Source organism: Dreissena polymorpha, chromosome 15, assembly GCF_020536995.1.
Source record: "Dreissena polymorpha isolate Duluth1 chromosome 15, UMN_Dpol_1.0, whole genome shotgun sequence".
In the NCBI taxonomy this organism is placed as follows: domain Eukaryota; kingdom Metazoa; phylum Mollusca; class Bivalvia; order Myida; family Dreissenidae; genus Dreissena; species Dreissena polymorpha.
The window spans coordinates 3,246,088-3,264,707 of NC_068369.1; the positions used below are offsets into that span (position 1 = coordinate 3,246,088).

General features: G+C 36.8%; 1 protein-coding gene across 1 annotated transcript in view; it reads left to right on the plus strand.

Moving 5' to 3' along the window:
- Positions 1–18,620, plus strand: part of LOC127860781 (titin-like) — a 218,787-nt gene that overhangs the window by 47,488 nt on the left and 152,679 nt on the right. The window contains exon 4 of the mRNA XM_052399060.1: positions 17,972–18,247. Within this exon, the coding sequence (XP_052255020.1) occupies positions 17,972–18,247 (276 nt within the window). The remainder of the gene's footprint in view (positions 1–17,971; positions 18,248–18,620) is intronic.

The window sequence follows — 18,620 nt, forward strand, 5'->3', positions numbered from 1 at the left end:
ACTTTTTGAGTGGTGAAAGGTCATGGTCAAATGTCAAATATATGGCGTTCGTCCGTCCGAAAACTTTAACATTGGCCATAACTTGTTCAATATTGAAGATAGCAACTTGATATTTGGCATGCATGTGCATCTCACGGAGCTGCACATTTTGAGTGGTGAAAGGTGAAGGTCAAGGTCATCTTTCAAGGTCAAATGTCTAATATATGGCGTCTGTCCGTCCGTCTAAAAACTTTAACATTGGCCATAACTTTTTCACTATTGAAGATAGCAACTTGATATTTTATGGAAGGGAAAGACGGCCAATAATATTCATCACCAGAAATGTTGCACATGTTGAATATTCAGCTTATTTGTTTAGCAGAGAATTTTTAAATGCTTAAATACAACATTTTAATATCTGTTTTGTACAATTGTAAAATGTTGTATGTTCCGATTCTACAAAATCGATATGCAAATAAATCAATTATGAATATGGAGATATTTTCATTTTAATTTGATCGATGTCCACAGTACACATGTGTAGACTTGTCACTTCAACAAGTTTAAATGATTAAATACAAATATGTAACTTCTTAAACTTCAAATCTGAAAATGAAGAAGTTTATAAAAAAACTACATTAGCATGTTGAATATTTTCTAAGATGTACGATCGGTTTTAGTAATTTGCTACAAGTCAGCATCTAACAAGTGTACACTTTACAATTCTACAGATTAAAAGTTGACAAATCACAATTCATCATTTTACAGGTTAATGTTATGTGCAGATGTGCAAAACAGATTCTATATAGCAGACTTTAATCCAGCTTATATCCCAGTGTGTATTCGTCATCAGAAATCGAGTATGTTCAGCATTTTGGCATGTGTATTCTGCAGAACAGATTTAGATGCCGACTAAACTATTAATTGTATGATGTTTAGTTAATAAACATCATTCGCCTTCTAATTGTATGATTTTTATTCAATAAACTATATTCATCTTCATCCGTACAATCTTGTTATATTTTTAAATTGCGATTGAGAACTAATGAAGCCCTGTAAATCTGCACGACGGACATAATGAAGCCCTATACATCTGCATGCGTTATCTTATCAGATTCTATTATCGAATTAGTTCCAACGTGGACCTTGTGATACCCTATTAACTCTTACGTGTGCCAATAACCTTCACATGGTATTTCACAGGTTTTTACATTATAATATGGGTTCATTTGTTCACCAACGCTATTAAATCCGTATAAGAACATTAGAATATTCTATGGACACAGATAAATAGAAGTTTATTACTTGGTGCAATTGATACCGTATACACAACCTCAATAAATTTACTTGATACGGATTGATTGGGTTACATTAGCTCATAATGCAATTAAGACCATATAATCGCATGTGAATGTTAACTGGGTGCAGATAAATAGCACAATAAACAACCGTATAAGCACAATATGGACGTTGTCTGGATGCCGTAGTGTTTTTAAGGGGGGATTGGGCTAAATATTAGTTCTACAATTGTAAAAAACAACGTATAAGAACACACTGAGATTTTATGGACGTACATAAATAGAAATAACTTTTGTGATGCAATTCAAAGCATTTAAGCACACTGAATGTGTTGACTCGAAGCAGATCGATAGGGTTCTATATTAGCTCTATAATGCGTGTACGACCCTATGTGAATGTCAACTGCGCGAGGATTACCGTTACCCTTCATTATGTAACCCGAATATAACTGTATACGCTGGATGTGTAAATCGTTGTCTGGACGCAGATTTATAGGCGCTTATTTGTTCGAAACGCTTTAACACTCGTATTGGCGCAGATTGTACATAAATTGAAGTCCATGAATTATCCCAGGCATTAATAGCGTATAAGCTCAATCAATTTGTTGACGCAGATTAATAGGGTTCAACTATAGGCTTATATGTATAAGCGCATGTCAGTGTAAACTGAACACAGATCAATAGGGACAAATAACTTATAAACTGGAGTTGAACGTTATAAGCTCGATGTAAACATTATCTGGATGCAGATTTATAGGTGCTCATTACTTCACCAACGCTATAACGCCCGTAAAAACTTGCAAAGAGACACAGAGATGCAGGTAAATAGAAGTTACAGGATCTGCACTATAAATCTGTATTCAGAACACCATATGGTGTGCATGTCTGCATCTAACGCATCAAATCTGCACTATAAAACTGTATTCCGAACTCCATATGGTATACATGACTGCATCTAATGCATCAAATAGTTCACGCAGACGAATATTTGTAACATTCATAATCCATTCTAACTGAGCCGCAAAATAAACAACTCGAACTGTTCATTACGCAGTACACAATCTGCATATAAATCTGTATTCCAAATTCAATCTGTTGTGCATTTCTGCACATAACACTAACTTTTTCGTGTGATGTATCATGTCACAATGGTTCCCGGCCTGCATTAGCATAAGCGTAGCATTGGTTCCTGGCTAAGTCGAAAAATAATTTTGACGCGTCTACTGCGGTATGAACGCCAATATTAGATGCTATAGTTTGCTAAACCCACTTTACAACTGAGCAGATGTAAACTTGTAACATTGCAATGTGTAAAGATGCGCATTGACCAATCAAGAAATATTTACTTGCTTATAGTGGAAATTGGCATTTCGTTAAAGTTACTGTTGCACATTTTTAAGTTTTATGTGTTGTTTATGCGATTTAAAAATACAAGTAAATGTATATTTTACATTTGGAACATTTAAGTTTTTATTCATTGAACAGTTTTAATTGGACAATGAACAAGATGAACATTTGAGATGTCTCCACCTTAAAAATTAACATTGTTGAAAATCGAAACATAAAATATCGAACATTGCTTATTTGAACGGATAATATTTGACATGTATGTATAATCTGTAATTGCAAGATGAAACATCAGCTTAATACTCAACATGTGCAACATTTCTGGTGATGAATAATATTGGCGGTCTTTCCCTTCCATAATATTTGGCATTCATGTGTATCTCATGGAGCTGAACATTTTGAGTGGTAAAAGGTGAAGGTCAAGGTCATCCTTCAAGGTCAAATTTCAAATATATGGCGTCTGTCCGTCCGAAAACTTTAACATTGGCCATAACTTTTTCAATATTGGAGGTAGCAACTTGATATTTGGCATGCATGTTAATCTCATGAAGCTGCACATTTTGAGTGGTGGAAGTTCAAGGTCAAGGTCATCCTTCAAGGTCAAAGGTAAAAAAAAAATTGTTTCAAAGCGGCGTTTTCATGAAGCTGCACTTTTGAGTGATGGAAGTTCAAGGTCAAGGTCATCCTCCAAGGTCAAAGGTAAAAAAAAAAGTATTTCAAAGCGGCATAATAAGGGGCATTGTGTTTCTGATGAACACACCTCTTGTTCAATATTTAACATAGCTACTTGATATTTGGCATGCATGTGCATCTCATGGAGCTGCACATTTCGAGTGGTGAAAGGTGAAGGTCAAGGTCATCCTTCATGGTCAAATGTCTTATATATGGCGTCTGTCCGTCCGTCCAAAAACTTTAACATTGGCCATAACTTTTTCACTATTGAAGATAGCAACTTTATATTTGGCATGCATGTGTATCTCCTGGAGCTGAACATTTTGAGTTGTGAAAGGTAAAGGTTAAGGTCATCCTTCATGGTCAAATGCCAAATGTTCTGTCTGTCCAAAAACTGTAACATTGGCCATAACTTTTTAAATATTGAAGATATCAATTTGATATTTGTCATGCATGTTTATCTCCTGGAGCTGAACATTTTAAATGATGAAAGGCGAAAATCAAGGTCATTCTTCAAGGTCAAATGTCAAATATTCTGTCTGTCTGAAAACTTTAAAATTGGCCATAAATTTTTTAGTATTGAAGATAGCAACTTGATATTTGGCATGCATGTGTATCTCATAATGCTGAGTGGTGAAAGGTCAAGGTCATCCTTCAAGGTCAAAGGTCAAATTTTACAATATTGAAGATTGCAACTAGATATTTAAAATGCATGCGTATCTCATGGAGCTGCACATTTTTGAGTGGTGAAAGGTCAATGTATCCTTCAAGATCAAAGATCAAATTTTGCAATATTGAAGATAGCAACTCCATATTTGACATGCATGTGTATCTCATGAAGCTGCACATTTTGAGTGGTGAAAGGTCAAGGTCATCTTTCAAGGTCAAAAGTGAAAAAATACAATCCAAGGGAAGTAATAAGCTTTTAAAGGGAGATAATTTCTAAACCTGCCATATGATATATTGAAATTTTATTTCAAAGCGGCGCAATAGGGGGCATTGTGTTTTTGACAAACACATCTCTTGTTCCTTATATGACTGTAGTAAAACCTTGGTAACACTCTAGAGGCCACATTTATTGTCTGATCATCATTTAACTTGGCCAAAAGATTTGTCCCAATGAAATCTTGGACAATTTTGAAAGTGGTTCCTGTTGGTTGAAAAACATGGCCACCAGTGGGAGGGGCATTTTTCCTTATACAGCTATAATAAAACCTTGGTTACACTCAAGAGGCCACATTTATTTCTGTTCATCATTAAATTTGGTCAGAAGCTTTGTCCCAATGAAATCTTGGAAGAGTTTGAAAGTAGTTCCAATTGGTTTAAAAACATGGCCACCAGTGGGAGGGGCATTTTTCCTTATATGGCTATAGTAAAACCTTGTTAACACTCTCTAAGCAACATTTATTGACCAATCTTCATGAAACTTGGTCTCAAGATTCGTCCCAATTATATCTTGAATGAGTTTGAAAATGGTTCAAGTTGGTTGAAAATAATGGCCACCATTGGGCAGAGCATTTTTTCTTATATGGCCATAGCAAAAACTTGTAAACACTCTTAAAGTCGCATTTTTTGTTCAATCTTCATGAAACTAGGTCAGAACAATTGGTTCTGATGATATCTTGAAGAGTTCGTAAATAATTCCGGTTTGTTGAAAAACATGGCCTCAATGGGGCAGGAATTTTTCCTTATATGGCTATATTATTCTTTAGTAAAACCTTGTTAACGCTCTAGCGGCCACATTTATTTCTGATCTTAATGAAACTTGGTCAGAAAATTTGTTCCAATTATATATCTTGGAGAAGTTTTAAAATAGTTCTGGTTTGTTGATAAAAATGGTCACCAGGGGGGGGGGACATTTTTCCTCATATGGCTATGGTAAAAACTTCATCTCCATAATAATCGGTCAGAACATCTGTTTTAATGCTATCTTAGATCAGTTCAAAAATAGTTCCAGTCTATTGAAAACATAACCAGCCGGGGTTGGGAATATATCCCAATAGGGCTATAGTAAAACTTTGTTAGCACTCTATAAGTTACATTCACTCTGCAGGAAACTTGGTCAGATCATGTGTTCTAATGATAATTTGGGGCTTCACTGAGCAGGTCAGTTCCTTTGTATCTCTGATGAGCGACTTTGGGCCTTTCAGGCCTTCTTGTTTAGTTAATTTGTTCTTTGTGGAACTTGGATTTAATTAAAACCTTTTTAACATTCTAGAGGCCACATTTATTGTCTGATCTTTATGATACTTAGAAAATTCGTTCCAATGATATCTTGGACAGGTACAAATGAATCCGGTTGGTTAAAAAAACCTGGTCCGAAGTGGGCGGTGCATTTTTCATTATATGGCTATAGTAAAACTTTGTTAACACTCTAGAGCATATTTATTGTCAAATCATCATGAAACATGGTCAAAAGATTTGTCCCAATTATATCTTGGGCAAGTTCGAAAATGGTTCCAGTTGGCTGAAAAACATGACTGCCAGGGGGTGGGGCATGTTTCCTTATATCTCTATTTATGGCTATAGTAAAACCTTGTTAACACTCTTGAAGTCACATTTATTGTGCAATCATCATAAAACTTGGTCAGAAGATTTTTCCCAATAATGTCTTGGATGAGTTTAAAAATTGTTCCATTCGGTTGAAAAACATGGCTGCCAGGGGCAGGGCATTTTTCCTTATATGGCTATAAATGGCTATAATAAAGCATTGTTAACACTCTAGAGGCCACATTTATTGTCCCATCGCCATAAAAATTGGTCACAAGATTCGTCCCAATTATATCTTGGATGAGTTCGAAAAGGGTTCCAGTTCAATGAAAAACATGATCGCCAAGGGCCAGGGTATTTTTCCATATATGGCTATATCTATATTAAAACCTTGTTAACACTCTAGAGGCCACATTTTTGTCAAATCTTCATGAACCTTAGTCAGCAGAATTGTCCGAATGATATCTTGGACGAGTAAGAAAATGGTTCCAGTTGGTTGAAAAACTTGGCTGCTAGGTGGCGGGGTATTTTTCCTAATATACCTATATATGGCTATAGTAAAACCTTGTTAACACTCTTGAAGCCACATTTATTGTCAGATCTTCATGAAACTTGGTCAGAAGATTTGTCCAAATTGAAAAACCTGGCTGACAGGGGGTGGGTCATTTTTCTTTATATGGCTATAGTAAAACCTTGTAAACACTCTTTAAGCCACATTTATCGTCCGATCTTCATGAAACTTAAACACAAGATTCCCTCAATGATATCTTGGACAAGTTCAAAAATTATTCCAGTTGAATAAAAAACATGGCCCCCAAGGGGCGGGAAATTTTTCCCAGGCTATAGTAAAACCTTGTTAACACTCTAGAGGCCACATTTATTGTCAGATCATCATGAAACTTGTTCAAAACATACGTCCCAACGACATCTTGATTGAGTTCCAAAATGATTCTGGTCAGTTGAAAGACATGGCCACCAGGGGTCGGGGCATTTTGCCTTATATGGCTACATGTGGCTATAGTTAAACCTTGTTATCACTCAAGAGGCCACATTTATTGTCCCATCTTCATGAAACTTGGTCAGAAGATTTGTCCCAATGATATCTTGGACAAGTTTGAAAATAGTTCTGGTTGGTTGAAAAATATGGCTGCCAGGGAGCGGGGCATTTTTCCTTATAGGGCTATAGTAAAAACTTACGTACACTCTAAAAGTCATTTTTATTGTTCAATTTTTATAACACTTGGTCAGAACATTTGTTTTAATGCATGTTGGATCAGGTCAAAAATAGTTCCTGTTTGTTGAAAAATATATCCGCCAGTGGTTTTGGAATTTATACTTATATGGCTATAGTAAAACCTTGTTAGCACTCTAAAAATTAAATTGATAGTTCATTCTGCATAACATTTGTTCTAATGATATCTTGGGTCTGCACTGAGCAGGACAGTTTCTTTGTATCTCAGGTGAGGGACTTTGGGCCTTTGGGGCCCTTTTGTTTGGCAATTTAAAACACTGATTTGGAGTTATTTATTATACTATCATCTCATGAAAATGTAACATCCATGTGACATTAAAATACGGTGCTTTAATAAGGGTCAGCATCGAAACAGAAATTGGTATTCAAAGTTGTATGCCTTCCATCAAAGAAGGCAGCATATAGCAGTCTGTCTGTACATCTGTATGTCTGTGCAAAGTTTTCTGTCCCAACCTTATTTTGGTGTTTATATTGATGGATTGTGAAATAACCACAATAAGGTGATGTGTCACATGTAAAAACAGTCTCCTTATCTTAAGGTCAAGGTCACACTTAAAGGGCAGGCAAAGGTCAAAGGGTGATAATTGACAGTAAAAAATTCCCGTCTTTGTTATAAATTTGCCATTAATCATGGATTTAACAAAAAATTGACACAAATGTTAACTATTTAAAACAACTTGTTGTTTGTAACATGCTGTTCCCTACCTCAAACATTAAAGTCAAACTGCATTTTTTAAGGTCAAATTTAGGGCGAAAATTTGGCCCCATTCCCAATCTCAAAAGATATGTATTTTTCCCAAATGAATGTTTCAAATTCCCAATTTAAGCTTTCCAATTTTTTATGCCCCCGGTAGGGTGACATATTGTTGAACTGTCCGTCTGTCAGTCTGTGCGTCCGTCCGAAAACTTTAACATTGGCCATAACTTTTGCAATTTTGAAGATAACAACTTGGTATTTGGCATGCATATGTATCTCATGGAGCTGCACATTTTGAGTGGTGAAAGGTCAAGGTCATCCTTCAAGGTCAAAGGTAAAAATAAATATTTAAAATAAAAGCGGCAAATTAGGGGTTATTGTGTTTCTGACAAACACATCTCTTGTTGGTATGTGAGTCGACCTTCATGACCTACTCATGAAGTGTGATTTTCATTCTGTTCAATTGATTATTGGCTTAGACAGGGCCTTGGACTTAGACATTTTCTCTTAAATAACTATTTTCTGAAGTTTTTTTTTTACACAATGCTTTCAAATATAGAGCTGATTTTTTATGTCCCCGAAGGAGGGCATATAGTGATTAGACCGTCAGTCTGTCTGTCCGTCCTTCCGTCACACTTTGCGTTAAGGTCTTGCGTTTAGGTTTAGAAAAAATGCTCATAACTTTTGTCGCTTCAGATAGTAATTTGATATTTGGCATGCATGTGTATCTCATGGAGCTGCACATTTTAAGTGGTGAAAGGTCAAGGTCATCCTTCAAGGTCAAAGGTCAAATATATGACTTCAAAGTGGCGCAGAAGGGGGCATTGTGTTTCTGACAAACATATCTTTTGTTTGATATGTGAGTCTTCATACATGACCTACAAATGAAGTGTGTTTTTTTTCTGGTCCTTTGATTTTTGGCAAACTAATGGGCCTTGGTCTTGGAATTTTCTCTAAAATAACTGCTGTGCGGCTTCAAAGCACAGTAGGGGGCATTTTGTTCCAACTACACAGGTCATGCTAGCTTCTAAAAACTGTTGCGTGATGTCATATTGTTTTGTTTTATGGATGATTTCAAGTCAGGATCTAATTTGGTTTGCGTGAATTTGCAAAATTTGGAGAGCACTTTCTTGTGCTTTGTATTAGGTCCACGCGCCATTATAATAGATTACGGGCAACTTCAAAATCATGGGAAAAGCCCATTCTTTCCTTGACACAGTTCCATTAAGTTAAGTTTTTGTTATGTTAGTTATGTCTCATGGCGAGCATTTGTGATCCCATTTTGTCTGTTGTGCTTTGTGCGGCGTCAACATTTGCCTTGTTAACACTCTAGAGGCCACATTTATTGACTGATTTTTATGAAATTTGGTCAGAAGATTTGTGCCAATAATATCTTGGACGAGTTTGAAAATGGTTCAGGTTTGTTGAAAAACATGGCCGCAAGGAGGTGGGGCATTTTTAGCTCATCTATATTTTGAACAAAAATTATGCTATTGTCATCACCTTGGCGTCGGTGTCGGTATCAGCGTCTGGTTAAGTTTTGCATTTAGGTACACTTTTCTCATAAAGTATCAATGCTATTGCATTCAAACTTGGTACACTTACTTACTATCATAAGGGGACTAGGCAGGCAAAGTAAGATAATTCTGGCTTGCATTTTGACAGAATTATGTGCCCTTTTTATACTTAGAAAATTGAAAATTTTGGTTAAGTTTTGTGTTTTAGGTCCATTTTATTCCTTAAGTATCAAAGCTATTGCTTTCATACTTGCAACACTTACTAACTATCATAAGGGGACTGTGCAGGCAAAGTATTGTAACTCTGACTGGCATTTTGACAGAATTATGTGCCCTTTTTATACTTAGAAAATTGAAAATTTGGTTAAGTTTTGTGTTTAGGTCCACTTTTTTCATAAAGTATCAAAGCCATTGCTTTCATACTTGCAACACTTACTAACTATCGTAAGGGATCTGTGCAGGCAAAGTTATGTAACTCTGACTGGCATTTTGAAGGAATTATGTGCCCTTTTTATACTTAGAAAATTGAAAATTTGGTTAAGTTTTGTGTCTTGGTCCACTTTTTTCCTAAAGTATCAAAGCCATTGCTTTCATACTTGCAACACTTACTAACTATCGTAAAGGGACTATGCAGGCAAAGTTATGTAACTCTGACAGGCATTTTGACAGAATTATGTGCCCTTTTTATATTTAGAAAATTGAAAATTTGGTTAAGTTTTGTGTTTAGGTCCACTTTACCCCTAAAGTATCATAGATATTGCTTTCATACTTGGAACACTTGCAAACTATCATAAGGGGACAGTAAAGGACAAGTTGCATAACTCTGGTTGTCATTTTTACGGAATTATGGCCCTTTTTTAACTTAGTAACTTTGAATATATGGTTACATTTTGTGTTTAGATCCACTTTACTTCTAAAGTATCATGGCTATTGCTTTTAAACTTTAAATACTTTCATGCTATCATTAGGGTACTGTACCTGGCAAGTTGAATTGTACCTTGACCTTTCAATGACCTTGACTCTCGAGGTTAAATTATTAAATTTTGCTAAAATTGTCATTACTTCTTTATTTATGATTAGATTCGATTGATACTTTGACAAAAAAACTTTTACCTGACATACCACAATTGACTCCGTCCAAACACTCCCCCCCATCCCCCTCCCCCATCAATTCCCCTCAATCCCCCCCATTATTTTTTTTATGTCCCCCACTATAGTAGTGGGGGACATATTGTTTTTGCCCTGTCTGTTGGTCTGTTGGTTGGTCTGTTGGTTGGTTGGTTGGTTGGTTGGTTGGTTGGTTTGCGCCAACTTTAACATTTGCAATAACTTTTGCAATATTTAATATAGGAACTTGATATTTGGCATGCATATGTATCTCATGGAGCTTCACATTTTGAGTGGTGAAAGGTCAAGGTCATCCTTCAAGGTCAAAGGTCAAATATATGGGTCAAAATTGCTCCTTTAATGTACACTTTTGCAGTATTTTAATATTCAAGATAGCATCTTGATATTTGGCATGCATGTGTATCTCATGGAGCTACACAATTTGAGTGGTGAAAGGTCAAGGTCATCCTTCAAGGTCAGATGTCAAATATATGTGGCCAAAATCGCTCATTTTATGAGTATTTTTGCAATATTGAAGATAGCAACTTGATATTTGGCATGCATGTGTATCTCATGGAGCTGCACATTTTGAGTGGTGAAAGGTCAAGGTCAAGGTCATCCTTCAAGGTCAGAGGTCAAATATATGTGGCCCAAATCGCTAATTTTATGAATACTTTTGCAATATTGAAGATAGCAACTTGATATTCGGCATGCATGTGTATCTCATGGAGCTGCACATTTTGAGTGGTGAAAGGTCAAGGTCATCTTTCAAGGTCAAATATATGGCTCAAAATTTCTTATGTAATGTCACTTCTGCAATATTGAAGCTAGCAATTTTATATTTGAAATGCATGTGTATCTCATGGAGGTGCTCATTTTGAGTGGTAAAGGGTCAAGGTCAAGGTCATCCTACAAGGTCAAACGTCATATAGGGGGACATTGTGTTTCACAAACACATCTTGTTGAATTAAAGATCATCTAATAAATGACCCTCACACTATACCCCCACCCCCACCCCAAAAACATTATTTTTATGCCCCCCGGAAGGTGGCATATACCATTTGAACTGTCCGTCAGTGTCAGTCAGTCTGTCTGTCCGTCCGAAAAAACATTGGCCATAACTTTTTCACTTTTTAAGATTGCAAAGTGATATATGGCATGCATGTGTATCTCATTGAGCTGCACATTTTTAGTGGTGAAAGGTCAAGGTCATCCTTCAAGGTCAAATGTCAAATTTATGGTGTCTGTCTGTCCGAAAACTTTAACATTTGCCATAACTTTTTCAATATTGAAGATAGCAACTTGATATTTGGCAGGCATGTGTATCTCATGAAGCTGCACATTTTGAGTGGTGGAAGTTCAAAGTCAAGGTCATCCTTCAAGGTCAAAATTTATAAAAAAAAATCAAAGCGGCGTTCCCATGAAGCTGCACATTTTAAGTGGTGGAAGTACAAGGTCAAGGTCATCCTTCAAGGTCAAAGTCATCTTTCAAGGTCAAAGGTTTTGTTTTTTTATAAAAATTCAAAGCGGCATTCTCATAAAGGTGCACATTTTGAGTGGTGGAATTTCAAGGTCAAGGTCATTCTTCAAGGTCAAGGTCATCCCTCAAGATCAAAGGTAAAAAATATATTTCAAAGCGGCGTTATCATGAAGCTGCACATTTTGAGTGGTGGAAGTTCAAGGTCATGTCATCCTTCAAGGTCAAGGTCATCCTTCAAGGTCAAAAAAATAATATTTCAAAGAGGCCTTCTCATAAAGCTGCACATTTTGAGTGGTGGAAGTTCAAGGTTAAGGTCATCCTTCAAGGTCAAAGGTAAAAAAAAAACTATCAAAATTTTCAAAGCGGCGCAATAGGGGGCATTTTGTTTTTGACAAACACATCCTTTTTTTTTCCAAACATGGTTAAAAAACACAAATATTTATGTTTATGCCCCCCTTCGAAGAAGAGGGGGTATATTACTTTGCACATGTCGGTCGGTCTATCGGTAGGTTCTTCCACCAGGTGGTTTCCGGATGATAACTTAAGAACGCTTGGACCTAGGATCATGAAACTTCATAGGTACATTGATCATGACTCGCAGATGACCATTATCGATTTTGAAGTCACTAGGTCAAAGGTCAAGGTCATGGTGACCCGAAATAGTAAAATGGGTCTGTCGGTAGGTCCGTCCACCAGGTGGTTTCTGGATGATAACTCAAGAAAGCTTGGGTCTAGGATCATGAAACTTCATAGGTACATTAATCATGACTCGCAGATGAACCCTATTGATTTTAGGTCACTAGGTCAAAGGTCAAGGTCACGGTTACCAGAAATAGTAAAATGATTTCCGGATGATAACTCAAGAACGCTTAGGCCTAGGATCATGAAACTTGATAGGTAGATTGATCATGACTCGCAGATGACCCCTCTTGATTTTCAGGTCGCTAGTTCAAAGGTCAAGGTCACAGTGACCCAAAATAGTAAAATTGTTTCCGGATGATAACTCAAGAACGCTTATGCCTAGGATCATGAAACTTCGTAGGCAGATTGATCATGACTCGCAGATGACCCCTATTGATTTTCAGGTCACTAGGTCAAGGTCACAGTGACCCGAAATAGTAAAATGGTTTCGGGAAGATAACTTAAGAACGCTTATGCCTAGGATCATGAAACTTCGTAGGTAGATTGATAATGGCTGGCAGATGACCTCTATTGATTTTCAGGTCACTAGGTCAAAGGTCAAGGTCACATAAACCTGAAATAGTAAAATGGTTTCTGGATGATAACTCAAGAATGCTTATGCCTAGGATCATGAAACTTCATATGCACATTGATCATGACTCGCAGATGACCCCTATTGATTTTCAGGTCTCTAGGTCAAAGGTCAAGGTCATGGTGACTTAAAATATTAAAATGGTTTCCGGATAATAATTCAAGAAAGCTTATGCCTAGGATCATGAAACTTGATAGGTAGATTGATCATTACTTGCAGTTGAGCCCTATTGATTTTCAGGTCACTATATCAAAGGTCAAGGTCATGGTGACCTGAAATAGTAAAATGGATTCCGGATGATAATCCAAAAACGCTTATGCCTAGGATCATGAAACTTCATAGGTACATTGATCATGACTCGCAGTTGACCCCTATTGATTTTCAGGTCACTATCTCAAAGGTCAAGGTCACGGTGACCTGAAATAGTAAAATGGTTTCCGGATGATAACTCAAGAACTCTAATGGCTACGATCATGAAACTTCATATGTACATTGATCATGACACGCAGATGACCCCTATTGAGTTTTAGGTCAAAGGTCAAGGTCATGGTTACCCGAAATACTAAAATGGTTTCCGGATGATAACTCAAGAACGCTTATGCCTAGGATCATGAAACTTCATAGGTACATTGATCATGACTCGCAGATGACCCCTATCGATTTTCAGGTCACTAGGTCAAAGGTCAAGGTCACAGTGACTCGAAATAATAAAATGGTTTCCGGATGATAACTCGAGAATGCTTAGGCCTAGGATCATGAAACTTCATAGGTTCATTGATCATGACAGGCAGATATCACCTGATTTTCAGGTTACTAGTTTTCTATTGGATTATTTTGTATCCATAGGATTTGGTGAGAATTTATATGCACTTTCCTTTTGGGTTGGATATTCGTATTTTGTCAGATTGTTTGGTTTTGTGCATTTTTCAGGGACTTACTGCCCTTTCAACAACGATTGGTTTCCACACATCTGTTATTATGCCCCCCTTGGAAGAAGAGGGGGTATATTGTTTTGCACATGTTGGTCGGTCGGTCTGTCGGTCGGTCTGTCCACCAGATGGTTTCCAGATGATAACTCAAGAAGGCTTAGGCTTAGGATCATGAAACTTCATAGGTACATTGATGATGACTGGCAGATGACCCCTATTGATTTTCAGGTCACTAGATCAAAGGTCAAGGTCACAGTGACTCGAAATAGTAAAATGGTTTCCGGATGATAACTCAAGAACGCTTATGCCATGGATCATGAAACTTTATAGGTACATTGATCATGACTGGCAGATGACCCCTATTGATTTTCAGGGCACTAGGTCAAAGGTCAAGGTCACAGTGACTCAAAATAGTAAAATGGTTTCGGGATGATAACCCAAGAATGCTTACGCCTAGGATCATAAAACTTCATAGGAACATTGATCATGACTAGCAGATGACCCCAAATGATTTTCAGGTCACTAGGTCAAAGGACCAGGTCACAGTGACTTGAAACAGTAAAATGGTTTCCAGATGATAACTCAACAATAATTAGGCCCTAGATCATGAAACTTCATAGGAACATTGATCATGACTGGCAGATGACCCCTATTAATTTTCAGATCACTAGGTCAAAGGTCAAGGTCACAGTGACTCAAAACAGTAAATTGGTTTCCTGATCATAACTCAAGAATAATTAGGCCTAGGATCATGAAACTTCATTGGTACATTGATCATGACTGGCAGAAGATCACTATTGATTTTAGGGTCACTAGGTCAAAGGTCAAGGTCACAGTGACAAAAAACATATTCAGGCAATGACTGCCACTACAACTGACAGCCCATATGGGGGGCGTGCATGTTTTACAAACAGCCCTTGTTTTGATTTGTCTTTAATGACACTTAACATGTACTATCCCTATAAGGTGAACATGTGCATATTGTTATGTTGTTCAACTCCAACAACTTTTCAGTGAGATTTTGCCCTTTCAATTGTATTTCGTGTTAGCAACTGATCTCTTAAACTTCATAAAATGAAACTCAACATGCAGCATCCCTATAGGGTGGACATGCCCATATTGTTAGGCTTTCCGCTCCAATGGTTTTTCTGGGAGTTGTTGTGCTCTGAATAATAATTCCTTTCTGTGTTTGATTTGAAACTCTAATTATCCGAATTTGATTCAATAAACCTATACATGTTCTTCAAAAAGGCATCATTGAGAAACATCCATCAGTTTCACTGATATGCTTGTCTACCAAAACTAGGTACCTTTAACTGGCTTTTTCCTGGAACATTTGGAGGAAAAATAGTACTCTGCAAAAGCATTAATCATTAATATTCCTCAGCATACAATGTCATCCTTTTTCAAAAATATAATTTTTATGACACTTTGATTTCAAATTGTTTATTAATAAAAGATAATATAAAATAGAGAAATGAGTCAATCTGGTTATCAGTTTGTGTGTGTAAGACTTTCCATACAATTTATTGAGTTTGAGTTGTCGACAAATCTATTGAGCATAAGCATGGAACGTTATGTCACTGTCATGATAGGGTCCATCCACTTTCCTTTCTTTGGATAATTTACTTCAAATGGGAACTGTCAGCCAAAATGTGTTTTATTGGTTATTCATGATTAGCAGCTGTATTACGAACACTTTTATTGTTTTTTGCAGTATGTGTAATGCTCAGATTAGGGAAAACATGCATTTTCTCTGTGTCACTATTTCTCCTTCAGGTTTTCACATGTGTGTTCAAGGTCATTGTGTGAGGTCTCTGACCACCTTTCTTGAGCCTGACCTGCAATTAAGTAGAGTTTTTAGCTCACTCATCTTTTTTCTGTCGTGTATCATGCAATGTCAACATTTGCCTTGTTAACATTCCAGAGGCCACAATTTTGGTTCTGGTTGGTTGAAAAACTTGGCTGCCAGGGTGCTGGGCATTTTTAGCTCACCTGAGCACAATGTGCTCATGGTGAGCTTTTGTGATCACTTTTTGTAAGTCCTTAAGCGTGACTCGAAACAGTATAATGGTTTCTGGATGATAACTCAATAATGCTTATGCCTAGGATCATGAAACTTCAAAGGTACATTGATCATGGCTGGCAGATGACCCCTATTGATTTTCAGGTCAAAGGTCAAGGTCACAGTGACTCGAAGCAGTAAAATGGTTTCTGGATGATAACTCACAAATGCTTTGGGTAAGACTCAGGAAAGTTCATGGGGAGATTGGTCATGACGGACAGATGACCCCTTTTGATTTTCTAGACTCTAGGTCAAAGTTCAAGGTCCTAGTGACCTGAAGCCACTACAACTGACAGCCCATTTGGGGGGCATGCGTGTTTTACAAACAGCCTTTGTTTAAATTATTTTATTATGTTTCTTTTTATGTCCCCTGTAGGGTGGCATATAGCAGTTGAACTGTCAGTCAGTCTGTCAGTTTTTGCGTCCGTCCGAAAATTAACTTTGGCCATAACTTTTGCAATATTGAAGATAGCAACTTGATATTTGGCATGCATGTGTATCTCATGGAGCTGCACATATTGAGTGGTGAAAGGTCAAGGTCATCCTTCAAGGTCAAGGGTCAAAAAACAAAATCCAAGGGTAGTAACAAGCTTTAAAGGGAGATAATTTCTATTTTATACCATTTGGCTGGTACAGATCATTTTCACAAGGTAAGTAATATTTTTAAAAGGGATATAATCAACAATTTTAATTTTTAATTCAAAGCAGCGCAGTAGGGGGCATTGTGTCTCTGACAAACACATTTCTTGTTTTTTATGCCACCTAGTAGGGTGGCATATAGCAGTTGAACTGTCAGTCTGTGCATCTGTCCGAAAACTTTAACATTGGCCATAACATTTGCAATATTGAAGACAGCAACTTCATATTTGGCATGCATGCGTATATCATGGAGCTGCACATTTTGGGTGGTGAAAGGTCAAGGTCATCCTTCAAGGTCAATGGTCAATAAACAAAATCCAAGGGAAGTAACAAGCTTTAAAGGGAGATAATTTCTATTTTTTATTATATCATGGTCAACAGGAAGTTCTTATTTCAGTCAATGTTTGGAGTAAAGCGAGATTTGCAGTAAAGTCAACAATTTCTAACATGTATCAGGTTCAACATAACAAACAATTTGCAACCAAGAACGTACATATTTTATTCTAGTTTAAAGTCATAAATCACAAAAACGTTTATTGTTTAAAAATCACCACAGCCCGCACTAGAGAAGTTAAATGATGTCATTGATGTTACAATTTATCTTAAATATTGATAAAGTCATTTCACTAGCAAGTGTTGCACAGAAAGTCACGACAAATGATAACTGTATGCTAATCCTCAACTATTTATACCTGATATATAACAAAACGATTGAACAGTAACCTATTATTGTCTATTTAACGACATCATTCTCTGAATGAACAACACATGTTGTTTTTTGTCATATAAGGTAAATTCAAAATATCAGATGCATATGACAAGGAAAGTATAACATATTTTTATTGCTTTATCTATACTATCCTTTTGTTGTTTTATTTAAGTAGTAGAACGTTCTTTCTTTTTGTTTTACACAACAACTTAACGCTTAACTTGCAGTGTGTCAAGTAGACATAACAACATAAAAAATCTGAAAATTCAGCTACTACAGCATTAAAACATTCATCTGCCCAATAAACATGCCCTTTTTTCCCTCTTGCCGGAAACTAGATTATCATGATATCATGGCATTTCTGACACCAAAAATGTGGTAGTGAGCCTGGGTATTGGCATAAGAGTAATGTGTGTGTGTCAATGCATAGGACAAGCATGTAAAACATGTCGGAATGTATACTTCTGGTAAGGATTTCACAGGAATACAGCTGATTGTATTCTTTATACTTATAAAGATGGTCCAGAGTCTCTGACGCTGACTCCATCTGACACATCCTACACACTGAATGAGAATCAGCCCCTAAATAACATCACCTGCTCAGCCACCTGTTCTCCATACCAGTGTACATACCAATGGATAAAGTCTGGAGGAGGTGAAGTCGTCAGCAGCAGTGGTGTTCTGTCACTGGGAAATCTAGAGAGAGGGGAGGCAGGCACCTACACATGTACTGCAAGAAACCCAGGGTCTGCACACACAGCTAGCAGCCAGCAAATTGGGATCTTGGTCAGATGTAAGTTGCTGCATCAATAGTAGTACTTGTATTTAATAAGCTGTCAGCATGTTTGTAGCGGTATAATGTAAAACATCTGAATTTATTTTGATCTCCACAATATTCGAGTTATAATGCTGCAATTTATACTGTTTGACAATATTTTTCCTGAATTAGAATGATAAGGCTCAGACTTATTGATTTTGCATTATTAATTTAATGTAGAAAATTGCAAGCTGGAATAAGATTTGTCAATATGAGTTTGCTACCATATTTGAATTTGGTTACAGAAATGAGCTTTAATAACAACTCTTGTGTGCGTATTTGAGGTAGAACAATTATCTGATTCGGAATATATTTGAAGTAAGTGTGCTAAATGATTAACACTTACCAA